The sequence below is a fragment of the Syngnathoides biaculeatus genome, chromosome 4, assembly GCF_019802595.1.
Source record: "Syngnathoides biaculeatus isolate LvHL_M chromosome 4, ASM1980259v1, whole genome shotgun sequence".
Taxonomy (NCBI): Eukaryota; Metazoa; Chordata; class Actinopteri; order Syngnathiformes; family Syngnathidae; genus Syngnathoides; species Syngnathoides biaculeatus.
In genome coordinates this window covers 11029832-11044568 of record NC_084643.1, presented here as the reverse complement: position 1 = coordinate 11044568, position 14737 = coordinate 11029832, and the positions used below count along the sequence as shown (strand labels likewise).

Genomic DNA, 14737 nt, shown 5'->3' with positions numbered 1-14737 from the left:
TGAACATCATTTCAGCCTATTAAAATACCAAAATGTATGCTTGCATATTATACATTTACAGTAACGTCGTCATCTGGTTGATCAGGTTTGATTAGAAAACGCATAAAGAATTTGTAGTGCAATAAGAACAAGTGTCACGATCTATTAAATCACTTAGAAATCATATCTACGATATTTAAACGACACAAAAGCGCCACAATACCAAGCAAGTTCTTTATTCGTATTGATGTAACAGGTCAGCGTTAAAGGAGAAAAAGTTATCAAAAAATGTATAAAGTTAGGTCTTTAGAAATGCTACGCACATGAAAAAAAAATCTATTTGGGTCACTGGGGTCAAGCGCGTAGTTTGCCTTAATGTTCCCGTTCGTTTTGTCCATTTTCACTTTCCGTAATAACTGAGTCTGCGTTTCAAGTTGACTTTGCGCCGCGCATATTTACGCAAGATGGCCTTTTAGAGAATTTGAACACTGAATTTAATTCCTTTATAAGCATGATTGTTTTACTGTGAACATTTTTTAGACCCGCCTTTGTATCATAAAAAAAAAAAAAATTGCTTTTGTCGTATTTATTCTTCCTACTTCTCTTCCGAGCCAGTTTCGAATCCACGCGCAACTTTGACTTCCATGTCACGTGACACCGGAAGTGGTCCAAAGTGTCCACAAAGTGAGGATGCCGTGACGGATTTGATGCATCAAATTTGGGGTTTCCTTCCATTTTCTACTAATACAATGGCTTCAATCATTAAAGAAACGCAAAGGTTTGTTGTGTATTTTCCCCCTCTACTTTGGAATCCGGGAAATTAGTTCACGACTGCCGTTGCTAGCAACGACCTGTAGCCCACAACGCCGCCACAAAATGAGTTTTATCATCAGATAATCTGACATGCCGTATTGATAAAACTTGCTAGAACAACAACATTTTATTGGCGGTTAGTCATAAAATAGTGGGAGGTGTGGGCGGATTCCCATTTAACATAAATCCGAGTGTGGTTGATTAATTGTGATTAAGGTTACATCCCCTTTTATGGGAGGCTGTGCGTGCACACTTGTGCAACTACACTATTTCAGTTATTTTTTGTCCCCTCTTGAAGATATATATATTTTTTAACTTTATTGTACAGGTCATAGGTAGAATTTAGTGTTGCATAAGATTTGACATTCTTTATCTTTGTGTCTTTCTTAACATCACAAAAGAGTGTGTAAAATGCACTGAACAAATTTTGTGTGTATGCATGCATGTTTATGACAATAAAGGTGATTGTTCTTTTTAATTTGCCACGTGCGTAAGGATTTTTCAAATCTTAAAAAAGCATTTTAAAAAAAATGTGGCACAGCCCCACATAAAGATACCAACTCGAGCATTTAACAGTTTTGGTTGTATTGCTCTGATGATTTCAATAGCGAGCACCACGTATAAAACCAAGGCAGAAATCTCACTTGACCACACGTGACGGAAAATAAAAATAGAGACGAGTTTGACGTCCTTGCGTGGCAAAATTGAGACAAAAACCAACAATTGTCTTAATGTGTTGAAGCAGGCCTTCGAGCTACGAAGCGACAAAAATCTCAGCACTTTGCATATCAGTCCCAATAAAATCTATGCTCCTTTTGTCCTCTTTCTTAACAGCATCAAGGAAGCCGTGACTCTCATCAATGGCATAGATGTGAACAAGTTCTCCCGGTTGATCTCCCGCATCATCCAAAAGCTTCATCTGAAGGTGCGCTCACCTCAGTCTGTGATTTCCGTCCAAAGTCAGAAGACTTTTGACCCCAGCACCGCTGTCCATGTGGTCAAACCCACTCGCACGCGTTCATTCATGGACTTTTTAGTGTACTATACAATACGTTCGTCTGCATTTTGGTGTTTCTTCGTAGGGAGAACGGACATTCAGCGAAGAGGAGGAGCAAAAACTTCAGACGGCTTTTTCTCTGGATAAACAAGCTCTCGACTTAGTCCTGGAAACGTCCGCCTTTATTCTCGAGCAGGTGAGGGGCCGTCACGTGACATCACTTTCACTGCGTTTGTCATTCTCTCGTGACGCTTTCATACTTTTGAATTTTATTACGTCAAGCTCGTGGCACTTAAGGATTCCCCTGGAATGATGTGAAAAAGATTGAATGTGTTTTCATAGTATTTTGGAATACTGTAGATGGCTTCTTCGCTCATTCCAGCAACATCCATGTTAGCTTCAATGAAGACTTTAAATTATGTGTGAATGTTAATGTGAATTCTTGTTAAGGTTCTGTGTGAGTGAAAGGTTACCCAAATTAATATTGTATCAAGCCCAGTCACAGACAAAATGTTCAAGTACAACCAAATGATTGGGCAGAAAATGTAATGTTTGCTTCTGTCCAGCTGGGTTCGCTGTTGCGCTGTCAATGGAACTTAAGCCATCCTCCCCGATCTTTGCCTCCTGTTTTAGGCGGCGTACCATAATGTGAAGCCATCCTCTCTGCAGCAGGAGCTTCAGGGGATCAACATGCACCCCGACAAAGCTGAAGTGTTCTCTCAAACGTGGTCCACTTCCGGCCCCCAGCTAGCGGACCGACTGAAGCACAATATTTTTGCCCCGAAGAAGGTAAGATCCAGGACAACTTTGGTTTTTGACGCCGAAAAGTATGTGGGACAACTGTTAGTCATCGTGTTGCAGATTTTACAAACATTTTTCAGTAAACCAAAGAAAATGGACGTATCAGAAGCATTTAGTGACGCAACCGCAGAAAGTAGCAGAATGTTATATATTTTTTTTATATTCTTTAAGAAGAGGCTTTTATTTGCACTAAGGCATTTCTTCCTAAATATGTTTGCTAAAATTCCTCCCTATAAATAAAAAGAGGGCACTTCACTAAAAATAATGAGGTTTATATTTAGCTGACTCGAAAGATTGTTTTGTAACAAGATATGGCATTTAATTCTCCAATCAGCATATTCGTGCAATATAATATGTCTTAATAAATATTAACGGTGGTATGGTATCGATAAGCACAGAGGCCATTAATTAAGTGGATATATCTACGTATATATATTTTTCTATGCGCTAACGTATTGATAATATTAAGATCCATTCAAAAGTTGTCAGTGATTGTTACATCTTCATTCAGCAGATCGTGAACAATTCTTCAAAAATGGCCAGTTGCGTGTATCTAAGCAGTTTATTGCCGTTATTTAAAAGAACCACATCACTTTTGCCTAGTATTAACTTCTGCTGGCGTAATGCTAACAGACAGTACAAAATGCCATAGATGGGCTAACAAAGCTAGCATTGATGTTGCACTAGTTATAACCTTTTAAGCCAGTGCTTCTCAAATAGTGGGGGCAGGGGGGGCACGGTGCTATGCTGGGGGGGGGAGGGGGGTGTGGAACATGCTGGTTTTTTTTTTTGGTTTTTTTTGGTTTTTTGCTGTACTAGAATAAAGTGTAATTGAAGATCCACTACAGTAGATGGCAGTGGCGCTCTTATAGCCAGTGTGCGCAGAGAGTATTAGCTCTATAGAGGATTTTTATTGCACAATTTCTTTCCATTTCACGATTGTGTCCCACTTGTTGATTGTTGACAATTTTTTTTATTTTATATCTTTATGTTCGAAGCCTGAAATGTGGCGAAAGGTTGAAAAGTTCAAGGGGGGCCGAATCCTTTCACAAGGAACTGTAGCTGTTGTATTGGTCAGATGGTACAGACGTACCAAATGTTGCTGTTTGGATCCTGTATTACTCTATTTCCATTTATGAGCCACTGTATTAGAATTCAGATCCCTGTTGCATTTCAATTAATTACATTCATTTTGAAATCAATTTATGGATCTATATGCAGCACGTTGGCGCTGTAAGTAATAAAAGTTGAAGAAGACGATCGCTCACGCGAATGCGGATCTCGTTCGCGGTGTGAATAATGTTCCGAACGCAGCGTTTTTCCCCACCACCGTCCGGTCCCGCGATGCCACATTAAGCATCCAGAACCAATAAGTCACACACCGTTGATCACGAGGACCTTTCCGGCCCGCATCATAAACTGCTTAACTGCGACACCCCGACCAGACCCGTGAATCTATCACGGCGCTGCATCGTGACTGAGCTGGCGAGGAAGATCGGGAACGTCGCGTTTTGGTTCACAATCTGGCCTCGCATCAACAACTACTAAAGGAAGCAGGAGCAACAATTCACACTTGCATATTCATCAGTGTCCTCTTAGTCCAAAAAAAAAAAACGTGTGAGGAATTACATAACAGCCTTTACGTGATCCAAACTGTTGTACAATGACCATAAATTTCACTGATTTATGATGTGACACTAAAGCAGTGGTCAGCATGTCCCCCCCCCCCCCCCTCACCTATCAGGAAGTCCACTGTGTTGTTTTTGTGTTTGCAGCTGGATTTTGTCAGCTGGCAGTTGAACCTGCACATGGCCCAGTCCAGCCAGGCCAGACTCCAGTCCCCCAACGCTGTCCTCCAACTGGGCCTCCACAATGACGACTCTCAGGTGGGAAAGCACGCAAAGCGCGGCGCACTTTTGTGCCCCTCTTAGCCGGAGTATCTTCTCGATGTCAATGTGAAAGTGTTTGTCTGGCTCCACGGGAAGTGTGTGGAAAATGACACTATTGATGGCTTTTTCCCGTTCATTTTAGTGGGCAACTATTATTTCAGATGTGAATGTTTTGAGTTGCACGGATGGTCACGGAATAAATGAGATTTGTAATCTCCAGCCACTACTACATTGAACCCCAAAAAAAAACATCTGATCACAACGTCACCGATATGCTGTACTAATGTAAATTATTCTATTGTGTATTCCGACTTCTTTGGTGATTGAAGTGCTTCCTGTATGTTTCATTTTGTCTCGGTTTATATGTAGAAATACTTTATTTAGACTTTTTACATTTGGAAGTTTTACACAATTGATTATAATTGTTTTTAATTACAGATTTTCTTTTAAATCAGTTCCTTTAGGCCTTTTTTTTTCTAAAGCGATTTCAGATGAGTAGTCAAGTGTTTTTTTTCCCCTCCTTTATCTTCCCAAAGAGAATGTTTGCTCAGATTAACCATGGGATTAAGTGTCGTATCTTCAAGTGCAGGCATAGAGGCGCATGGTACGGGAAAGGAAAATATAGGTTTTTCAATGTCTTTGTGCACGCGAGAGAAGCGGGATTTTACATTTAGTAATCTTCCTTTTTTTTTTTTTGGAAGTATTTACTCGAGACTAGTAAAGAAAGCATTAATTTATTTAAATCCACTTACACAACTCCACTTGTGGGAGGAGATTGCTGCGGGCTAAAAAAAAAAAAAAAAAAAAATGCTCGTTTGCAGTGAAGAGGGCTCAACAAAAAGAGGAAAAAAAACCAAAACACAGGGACGAGCTCAGTTCTATAGAGGGCGCTGTTGTCTCACAGGTGGTAAAGCACCCTAGACCAGGAACGATTACACGAAGACCCATTTTAAAGTCTTTATAGAGAAGCCATTAAAAAAAAAAAAAAAAAAATCTGCATTGAGCGTCCTGCCATCTCCAATGAAGTGAAAACAGCATAGCTAGAGAAAGGGTAGATAAAATAATACTTTAATAGGAGGTTTAACCTCTGGCAGAATTTGGAGAACACGGACGAGCGGTGCAGGGAAGACAAACAAGGCAAGAGGGAGTAAGATACTGTCGGCCTGTGTGGTATCGATTGTTCGCTGAGAAAGTTTGGAGGCTCTGCCTTCCGACCGCTCTCCCGCTTCATTAGCAAGCTCCCCGAGGAGAACGAGGAAACGGAGGGTGCGGAACAAACGCCAGGTGCTTTACTTCTCCTTCAGCGAACGCCACGACGAGACATCCAGTCCGGCTGCAGATGCGTTTGAGGGCATTTCTTGGACTGCCTTTCAGTAGAATGCCAACGCATTTGATCCCATGAGAAATTATGAAAATTCATTGTCACCATCACAAATGTCGTTTTTTTTTTTCTTTTACTTTACTGGCATTTGTTAAAGAGGAACATTTACATAGAGTTAACTGCCATGCAAGTGTCAAGTTAGTGTATCAAATAATCACAAATCGTAAGCAATTTCTCTTGCTCTCAAGTGTGATGCGCCACCCCAAAGTCGCTCCAGAAATCCAGAAAAGTCTCTACCTATGTACAAAATGCTCACATATTCACACACAATAAATGATGGTGGCGTCTGACATTGAGGTCCACTACCTCCTGATTAATATATTGAATATTTCAGCAGTTTAGTTTTGAAATTGCAGTGTCAAGGTCCGGGCTTTACCACTCAGACGTGGACGTTTGATACGTGAGCCAACTTGCACGTTGCAATGAAAACTAGACAAGACATTCACTTCTGGTTGCATCATCAAAATAAAAAAAATGGTTATCATGCAACAGCAAAATGCAGAAGGAGCATAAAGACACTTGAGGGACGTCATTCACTTTATTAACTATTTAGGTGACTAACTGACAAAATAGCTTTTTAAAAATTTGGAACTCTCGGCATGCTGGGAAACATCGTCACCGTTAAAACACGGCGGCTTGCTATCGGAATATTTCCCAACAATCCCAGCAGTGGCTCAATGGGATATTTTCCATCCACCGTGCGATTTTTTTTCAGTCGATAGATAGAAGAAAGATGCTAGCTCGAGGAGCATCCATTTTTCCAGGTCATAGATTGACAGTTGACAGTTGTGCGGCGTGAGATTTCACCACATAAAGCGGACATGCCCGCAGCGTCTGGGAGTGGCGCGAACAGTTTGATTTATTTTTATTTTTTCCATGTTTTTGAAGCTGCATTTTTTTTTTTTCGTCATTCAAATTTGTCAGGGTTATCATCCTCCTCTGTGGTGTGTCAAATTTACGAGACATTTATTTGCATATGAATCTGCTTGAAGCCTCCGGTGGCCGGAGTTTATCTCCCTGGGTCGTTGCGGGGCTTTTGCATGCACCAACAAAGAGGCGCTTTCAAGTGGCCATGCCAACGCAAAGCCCCTGTCCGCACGCTGGCTGTCAAGTTGGACACTTTTGTTTTCTTTCTTTTTCGACATCCCTTCTCACGCTTCTGTCTTTATCTGCGCACTCGTGGCCGACGACGAAGCGCTCTAAAGTTTCTGAATTGACTGTACAGGCTCACGCAAGTGTCCGTTTCCAATTTCCAGGAGTTCAGACAGTAAAGAAGCTCCTACGCAGGCATGACTTGAGTGCAGCGTCCATTTCATCACGCGGCACTTGTTGCACTGAAGCTCGAAGTAGGAGCTTTTACAGAAAAAGCCTCACGTTGTCTGCAGTTGGGGAAGAATATGGAAAAAAAAAGAAATCATGGCGACACGAGGAAAGATAACCATGCAGCCGAAAAACTGTCAGAGGATGGAAAACAAAGTGAAGTACGGCGCAGGTTTTGTGAGCATTTGCATTTCCCTTTGGACGTTTTGTAGTAGGTAAAGGCAGCGGTGAATTTCAATATGAACCCTTGCCAACGATGGCTGTGGGGCGCTTTTTCCATTTGTCTCTATATGTGCCTTGAAAAAGAAATCCGCAATCTAGATTTGCTGCCTGCAGTGGTTTCGAAGTTAGAAGAGCCCAAAAGACGCGTTAGGTGGCCATTACTTCTTTGCTGGGTTGTGCAGCATTTTAAATGTCCGTAGTTTTCATTTCGGTGCGTTTGAATGCTGCCTGCATTTTCGGACCAAAGAAAAAGACACAAAAGCAACGTGATGCAAGGATTAAGCCAGAGGAATTAAAAAAACAATGTAAACAAGACAATACCCCTCCCCACGCCCCTCCCCACCAGTGTAGGTGTTTGCTTTGTGCTGTACTCAGAACCCCTAGATGATTTTTCTTCTTTTTTTTTTTTTTTTGTTTGAGGACACACGATTTTGTAAACACACTAAAACAAAAACCGCACGCAGTGATAAACGACCCCCGTCTACCAATTTTCACCGTGAATCCTTGAAATATTCATCAAGATTTTGACGCCCAATAGATGGCGCAAGCGATAAATCTGTAAAGTTTCATCTCGCCAATCTCAATAAGATCGTTGCTCTTTTGGGCCTCGTCGGAGTTCGGCAGTACGAGCCGTAGAATTTTCCCAAATTTGCGACCTCAAACTATGGCTGATTTCAAATTTAGACGTGGTTCCCGAAAACGTTTTTCATTAGTCCTGTTATAATAGACGTCCACCCAATTCCGTGAAACTGGTGTCAGGTGGAATTTTTTTTTTTTGCCTTTCTTTGCAGGATGTGCTACCGAGTGGCTTTCGGGAAGGTTCATGTTGAAGACTCCTAAAATACATACATTTTTCCAAAATACACAAGCTTGCAAAAATTGATAAGCACTCACTCAGTCAGTCAGTCTTCCTTGCAAATATAAAGTTACAGGTGTGGGCCACCAGCCATGCCCGCAGATATAAAGTTGCGGTTGTGTGTGGTTTGTAATTATGAGTGTACCCCTTTTAGAGCGGAGGGGGGCGGTGTCAGGTAAACTAGAAAGTAGAAGTAGGCTGAGCAGCAGCTCGTTGTTATAGTTAAAAAAAAAAAAAAGGACGTCAGGGTGTGGTTCACTGCGCTGGATCAGTTTTCATGTGCGCTGAGTGTGTGCGACAAGTGCACAATTGCGCAGTGGCACAACTTAGAGGGAACATTGGTCAAGACTACATAAAATAAGTGACCTGTTTCAATATCTATGTATTTCCACTTGGAACAAGTTTTACCCGGGTGATTTTTCGCGCTCAACTGTGGAGATTTGCGAGTGGGATGGCGCACGGGCGCAGACGCGCCCGTCAAATCACAGTGACTGGACAAGGCGTGTTAAGGCCCCCCAAATTCATATGACACAAGAGTGTTAATTTCCCCAAATCCTAGAGCGAGATAAAGTTAATCTTTCTAATAAGAAACACATTGATATTTGCACTTAAGTGCATATAGTCACAAAAACGTCGTACTTTCAGCGTGTGGGTCATGCGTGTCTGCGTGATTTCATTTTTGAATTGTTCCCTTGAAGAAGTTGCACGTGGCTGTGGCTTTTGAGGGCAACGGGAGATGGCTTTCTAAATTCTTTCTCAACACATTCATTTAATGCCTCCAGTCCCTCTGCCACTTTTTTAAACGTGTCTCTCGCTTTTTTTCCATCCTCTCCTTATCTCGTTAGTACAAGTCATGTCAGTACTTCATGGACCGACGGTCAGGTGACATTTATAATACAGCCGACAAGATTAATAAACCTACGGAGCCAATTAGGCTTCAACATAATGTCTCCAATTTATGGAAAGCTCAATTTACGTATTTTCTCTCCTCTGAATACTCACTGATACTAAGTACCGATACTTGACAATGGCATACTGTCCAGCACCTGGTGATGAAAATGTTTTAACTCTTCAAGAGCAAAAAAAAAAAAAAAAAGAACAAACTTTTCTGAAACATTGGATAACATGTAACATTTTGTCGCGTCATAGGATTATTAACGTTGCACATCCAACAATCCTTCACAGTTTTGCCTGACATTTCACTTTAATGTAGCCCTTTGGATTACTTGATGTAAAGTCGCTCTTTGAACACAAAAGAGCACTTTATAAAAAGCGTACATACATAACGGCTAGATCGGACTGCAGGATTATCGCCCCGGTATTTGCCCGATCAGCTATCACAGACAATTTCCCAAATTGGACCGTACATATTTAGTCTGGAATGACAAAACTTCTTGTGACATAATCCACAGCTATCGACTTGGCCCTACGATAGCCTTATGACGCCAAAATGAAAAGTCTACCATGTTTGATTATCAATCCCAATTCTCCAGCGCGTCGACCAATAAAACTGTATATTGTGGTGAGTGTTCCGCCTCCCATGCTCGGCGTTATCAACGTTTATTCACATCCACAAACCAATTGTGAATAAAGCTTTACGGAGAGTGTCATTTGACAGAATGCTTGGCATGTTTATGTACAACCGTTAGTGCTAGCACTAGCTTGGAAGGCTACATAACATTTTGCTTGCAAGCTGGATCGTTAAAAATAAAAATAATAAACATAAAGACACCTCAAGCAATCTTTGAATTGGTAGCCCAAAACGTCATCCCGCAAGCACCCTCTGAAATTGGATGTTTTTGTCCTCTTTTTATTTTTTTCCCCCAACATTGCCACAGTGATCCTTTTTGTGACAGCAACGTTGCCATGGTAACGGTTGTATCTGGCTGCTTTAAAGGGTGACATGTTTTCTGGTCACGCCTCCCCGACAGCGTTTGATTTGACAAGATAAAAGCCCAGATCATAAAAGAGGGGATAAGGTGCTGTCAAAATACTCTACATGTCCTGTGTCGGACCGAAATGTTGCCAAATTTTATGGCAATAGTCTTGACATAATGCAGATGTGAAAGACCAAATTCGTCTTGTAGTCTGATCCAGGCATAAGAGACAAAGATGAAATATGAGGGGGTATATATCTATATATCGGGGGCTCAGGAAACTTGACGCTTGCCACGCTGCAAGTTGCGGCAGGAGCCTCCGTCGGCACCTGAGCGGAGTTTAAATACTTACCTGCCTTAAAATATTGGTGTTGTCTGTTTTTTTTTTTTTTTTTTAGATATACAATATCTGCTGATGCACAGCAGATGGGGCATCTGTAATGCAGTATTTTAAAAAGGTGCTGATTCACGCAAGCAAAAAGTGCAGAATATTGGAACACTTATTGAAAAGAGCAGCCCGTAGGAATCAGGTCGTTAAGTACTGTTATAAAAAATAATTTCAATTGTATTTCCCACGTTTTCCCAATTGTCAAGAGTTCCTTGTTCATGAAATGGCTGGAGGCTGAAAAATATGTACTTGTTTCCAAAGTGGTGCTTGATGGTCGGTGTTTCTTGTTTGTGAAATGAGCGCAAGGGCAATAGCGGCTCTGCGGTAAATTGTGCGCATTCATCCGTTCGGAGGTTTCGAATGGATTCTCTTTCTTGCGGATCAGAATTGAGTGTTCTACCCGTCAGCCTCAAAATAAATGTCATAATGCCATCCTTTCTTTTCTTGTGTTTCTGTCTTATTCGTGAGTGAACATTCCCTTGAATCCTTTTGTGGTATTTCTTGTTTCAAAGTTTTGTCAAGTTGTCCCCAGCTGACATGTGAAGTATAAGCCCGCTAATTTCATTTTGAGGGAACCTGCTTGTTTTTCTTCATTTTTTTTTTTTTTTTCCCGTCAAAGCATCAAACATAAAAGTCCTGGTGATGTTTTGTTGTTGTTGTTCTGCCTTCCTGCAATCATCTTTGTATTTTGAGATTACCCGAAATCTTGCATCGTTGCACGCCACGGAGATCGAGATTTGTTAGCGCTTTGTCACAACGGCTGCAATTAAACATCCCATTTTGACTTTTTGCGAGAGGCTGATGTCATCCCGACCTCACGTGTGTCTCGTCAGGGCGGCGGGCTGCGTTTTGAGCTCCTGCCTCCTACCATGCCTCTTGCCATGTAGTCCCAATAAACAAGACTTCCTTAGAAGATCCTTCTCAGGGTTCAGAGGACAATCAAAGCAGCACAGAAGATCGTTGGCTGCCATCTCCCCTCCGTGGCCGACATTTACTCCTCTCGGTGCCTCAGCAGAGCTCGGAACATTTTCAAGGACGCGCCACGTGCTGGTTTTCAACTGTTTGAGCTCCTGACGTCTGGAAATTGGTTGAGATGTCCAAAAAGCAAAGGACCAGCAGACAGGAATCGTTTCTACACCCTGAACTCTCATTTTTCCTCTAAGCGCGCTATTAATGTGAAGGCACGCTGATTTCAACCTCTCATGCAATACGTTGTATGCATTCCGTTGCACACATCTATTTTTATTTTTACCTCATATTATTCATGGGAAAGAGGAGTGGAGGCTAGACTCAGGACAGAAGTAAGTATCTGCGAGCAACAGAATGGTTTCATGCCTAGAAAGAGTACCACAGGTGCATTATTTGCCTTGAGGATGCTCGTGGAAAAGGACAGAGAAGGTCAGAAGGAGCTACATTGTGTCTATGTAGACCTAAAGAAGAGAGGAACTGTGGTACTGCAGTGTGGCGGAGAAATATGTTAGAATAGTACAGGACATGTGTGAGGGTAGCAGAACGGCGGTGAGGTGTGCCGTTGGTGTGTCAGAAGAATTGAAGGTGGAGGTGGGACTGCATCAGGGTTCCTTCCGCACTGAGCCCCTTCCTGTTTGCGGTAGTCATGGATAGGCTGACAGACGAGGTTAGACTGGATTGCCCTCGGACCATGATGTTCGCAGATGATATTGTGCTAATGCCAATAAATGTCATTCATTCTTATTTGTGGGATGACACGGGCCCCATCACTACGTATATCTACGAGGCGGGATGTAAGTGCTCCCCACTTTGAAAATCCTTCCCATCGTGCCGCCCACCAGGCAGGACGGACAAAGGCTGCTTTGTTTTAACTTCTACTTGCCTTGCTCTACATGTCCCTGGATGCTTTGGTGCTTTGTGTGCGAATGTTTTTTTTTTTTTTTTTTTTCAAGGGTCTCTCCTCTTTCTGTGTCTTTGTCCATCTCTCCCTCACCATTTCCCACTGGTGATTAGTTTTTCCTCCTTTGGGATTCGGGATCCCATTCATCGGGAGCTCATTGTTGGGCTCTTATCCTCTCCAACGGACGGGATGGCCTCTGAGAGCAGAATGGTTGACTGTGGACTCCCTCTCACCGCGCTCCTTGTCACCCAAGTCCTCGCTCTTTGCCATTGGATGATGTCATGGCTTCTCTTTGCATGGAGGGGGGGTCAGCTATTGATTCTCTCTCTCTCTCTCTCTCTCTCTCTCTCTCTTTCCCAATTGCATGGCCTGTACGTTTGTCCCCTTCCATTCAGGCCTCTCATTTTTTTTTTTCCAGCCAGTTCTCCTTTGCAGATTCCTCGGCCTCTCCAAAGGCGCCTCGGGGATGTTTGTATGTTGTTTCGTACGAGCGCCGCACAACGCTCGACACCCACGTAGGAATGCCATCAACTCCAAATCCAGCTCCATTTAAATCTCATTGATTTAGCGTCACTCTTAAATTTTCACTGCAGCGGTTTTATATCCATTCAGCCCGTTCTGTCTACACACACTTTGTCAAGTAATCATTAATCCTCTAAAAAGGGGGTGTCGTTTTGCCGTAGCCGGTAGCGATGATAACAGAGTCCTTAAGACTCCATTTTTGGAGTGTGCGAGCGTGAGATTGCGTGCACGCCGCTCTCTATATATTCATTGGAATTTATTTGAGAGAGGCAGACCCGCTCTTGGCTGAACTATGCAGGGGCGAGAAATGTGGTTCGGCTGAAACAAGGCGCTCTGATTTCAGAAGCGTGGAGCCAAATAACGAATCAAATCCATTCATTCCACTGAAAGGCTGACGGGAATATGCCGTCGCGGGGAATAAAGGCTGCCTTTTTGACACATAATGGCAAATATAATAATCATACGAATGCAAAAAAAAAAAAAGTACAGCCAGATACACCTTAAATTCAAGCTCATCAGTATATTTGAGGTCATTCGGTTGAGTCTTAACATTGATCATATTGGAGGGGTATTGCTCCTCAAAAAACTCCACCATATAATGATCAAATCAGTTTGTCATTATAAATTTTGTGTTGGGATGAAAAAAAAAAAAACGAGCCTTCTCTTGAGCCCCTAGTCATAAAAAGTGGAGTCATCAAGCATGCGATTGCCTTCTCTTTGTGAATCGAGCCAATTGTCACCAGTGCCTTCTTGAACTCCTTTTGAACCTTGTGATGGTGGTTGCTTGGCCATCCCATCAAAACGTGTCACGTACACAGACTCGACTTGTTTTCGCTCACTTCACAAATACTCAGTGGGGCGGCCCTTGAAGCTGATGGCACCAAAAAAAAAAAAAAAATTCAATTTTGTCCTCATGAGAGTTGTAGGTGAGCTGGACTTTGGGCAACAGGGCAGGAACAGCCTCAGCCAAAGGCCACATTTTATTTCTAAATAACCGTACTCAATTTAACACGACGTAAGAAATGCAACAAAATTGAAGACAAACGTACTTAACTCCTAAACAAGGAATGAAAACAAAAAAAAATCATTCCCTAAAATGGTAAAGTCCTTTTTTTTTTTAAAGTTATGGCAATGTTAAAATCTCAAGGACAGTTGTAAAGATAAAAGGGGAAAGAAATTCGAATGTGATGAAATGTCGACATGTCTCTGGAGTGGAGCGCGCTCCTCCTCCTCCGCCTCCTCCTCGTCGTCTTGCTCCTGCTGCACGTAGCCTTAAATTCTCCCCACTCCTTTCTTCTGTACGGAGCGCCAGTGTCTACATACCTTGGGGGCACAGGCCGGCTGCCTTGGCAATGTTCGAGCTCTTCCACATAGCGAGCGCCTTAGCTGCGAATAGCAGTCGTTACTCGTCTTCGCGTACACTCACGTCTCAAGTTGCCAATGACGCCCTCCTGCTCAGCCCACTCCAAGGATGCGCCAAGCCAAGATAGTTCAAATGCGCACCGCTTCAAGATACGGACCTCGACTGAAGGCCTGGAGTGCCACTTATGTGAGAACCTGGCACGCCGCTCCTCGTTGGGGCTCGCTCTGCAAGTTGTTGGCTAGCTCGGTCTTTCTTTGTAGCCACCCAACTCCCATTAACAAGATTCATGTTTGACGTCGCTTTTTCAGACTGCTTCTTAGTCACACTGTAGAAAACAGATTCACGGGTCAATGTGGAGTTTTTAGGAACTTCTACAAGGTTTTGGCAAATCCCGTCTGTTTCCTCTGTTGCTGGAGTCTGGTCTTGGGTTGCAATTGTGGCCCAAAAGGATTCGCTGGA

General features: G+C 42.6%; 1 protein-coding gene across 1 annotated transcript in view; it reads left to right on the top strand.

The window, feature by feature from the left end:
• Positions 1-478: 478 nt before the first annotated feature.
• commd10 (COMM domain containing 10) overlaps positions 479-14737 on the top strand; it is a 44327-nt gene continuing 30068 nt past the window's right edge. Inside the window, exons 1-5 of the mRNA XM_061818348.1 lie at positions 479-757; positions 1627-1717; positions 1875-1985; positions 2423-2578; positions 4366-4476. Of these exons, the coding sequence (XP_061674332.1) occupies positions 624-757; positions 1627-1717; positions 1875-1985; positions 2423-2578; positions 4366-4476 (603 nt within the window). The 5' untranslated portion in view covers positions 479-623. The remainder of the gene's footprint in view (positions 758-1626; positions 1718-1874; positions 1986-2422; positions 2579-4365; positions 4477-14737) is intronic.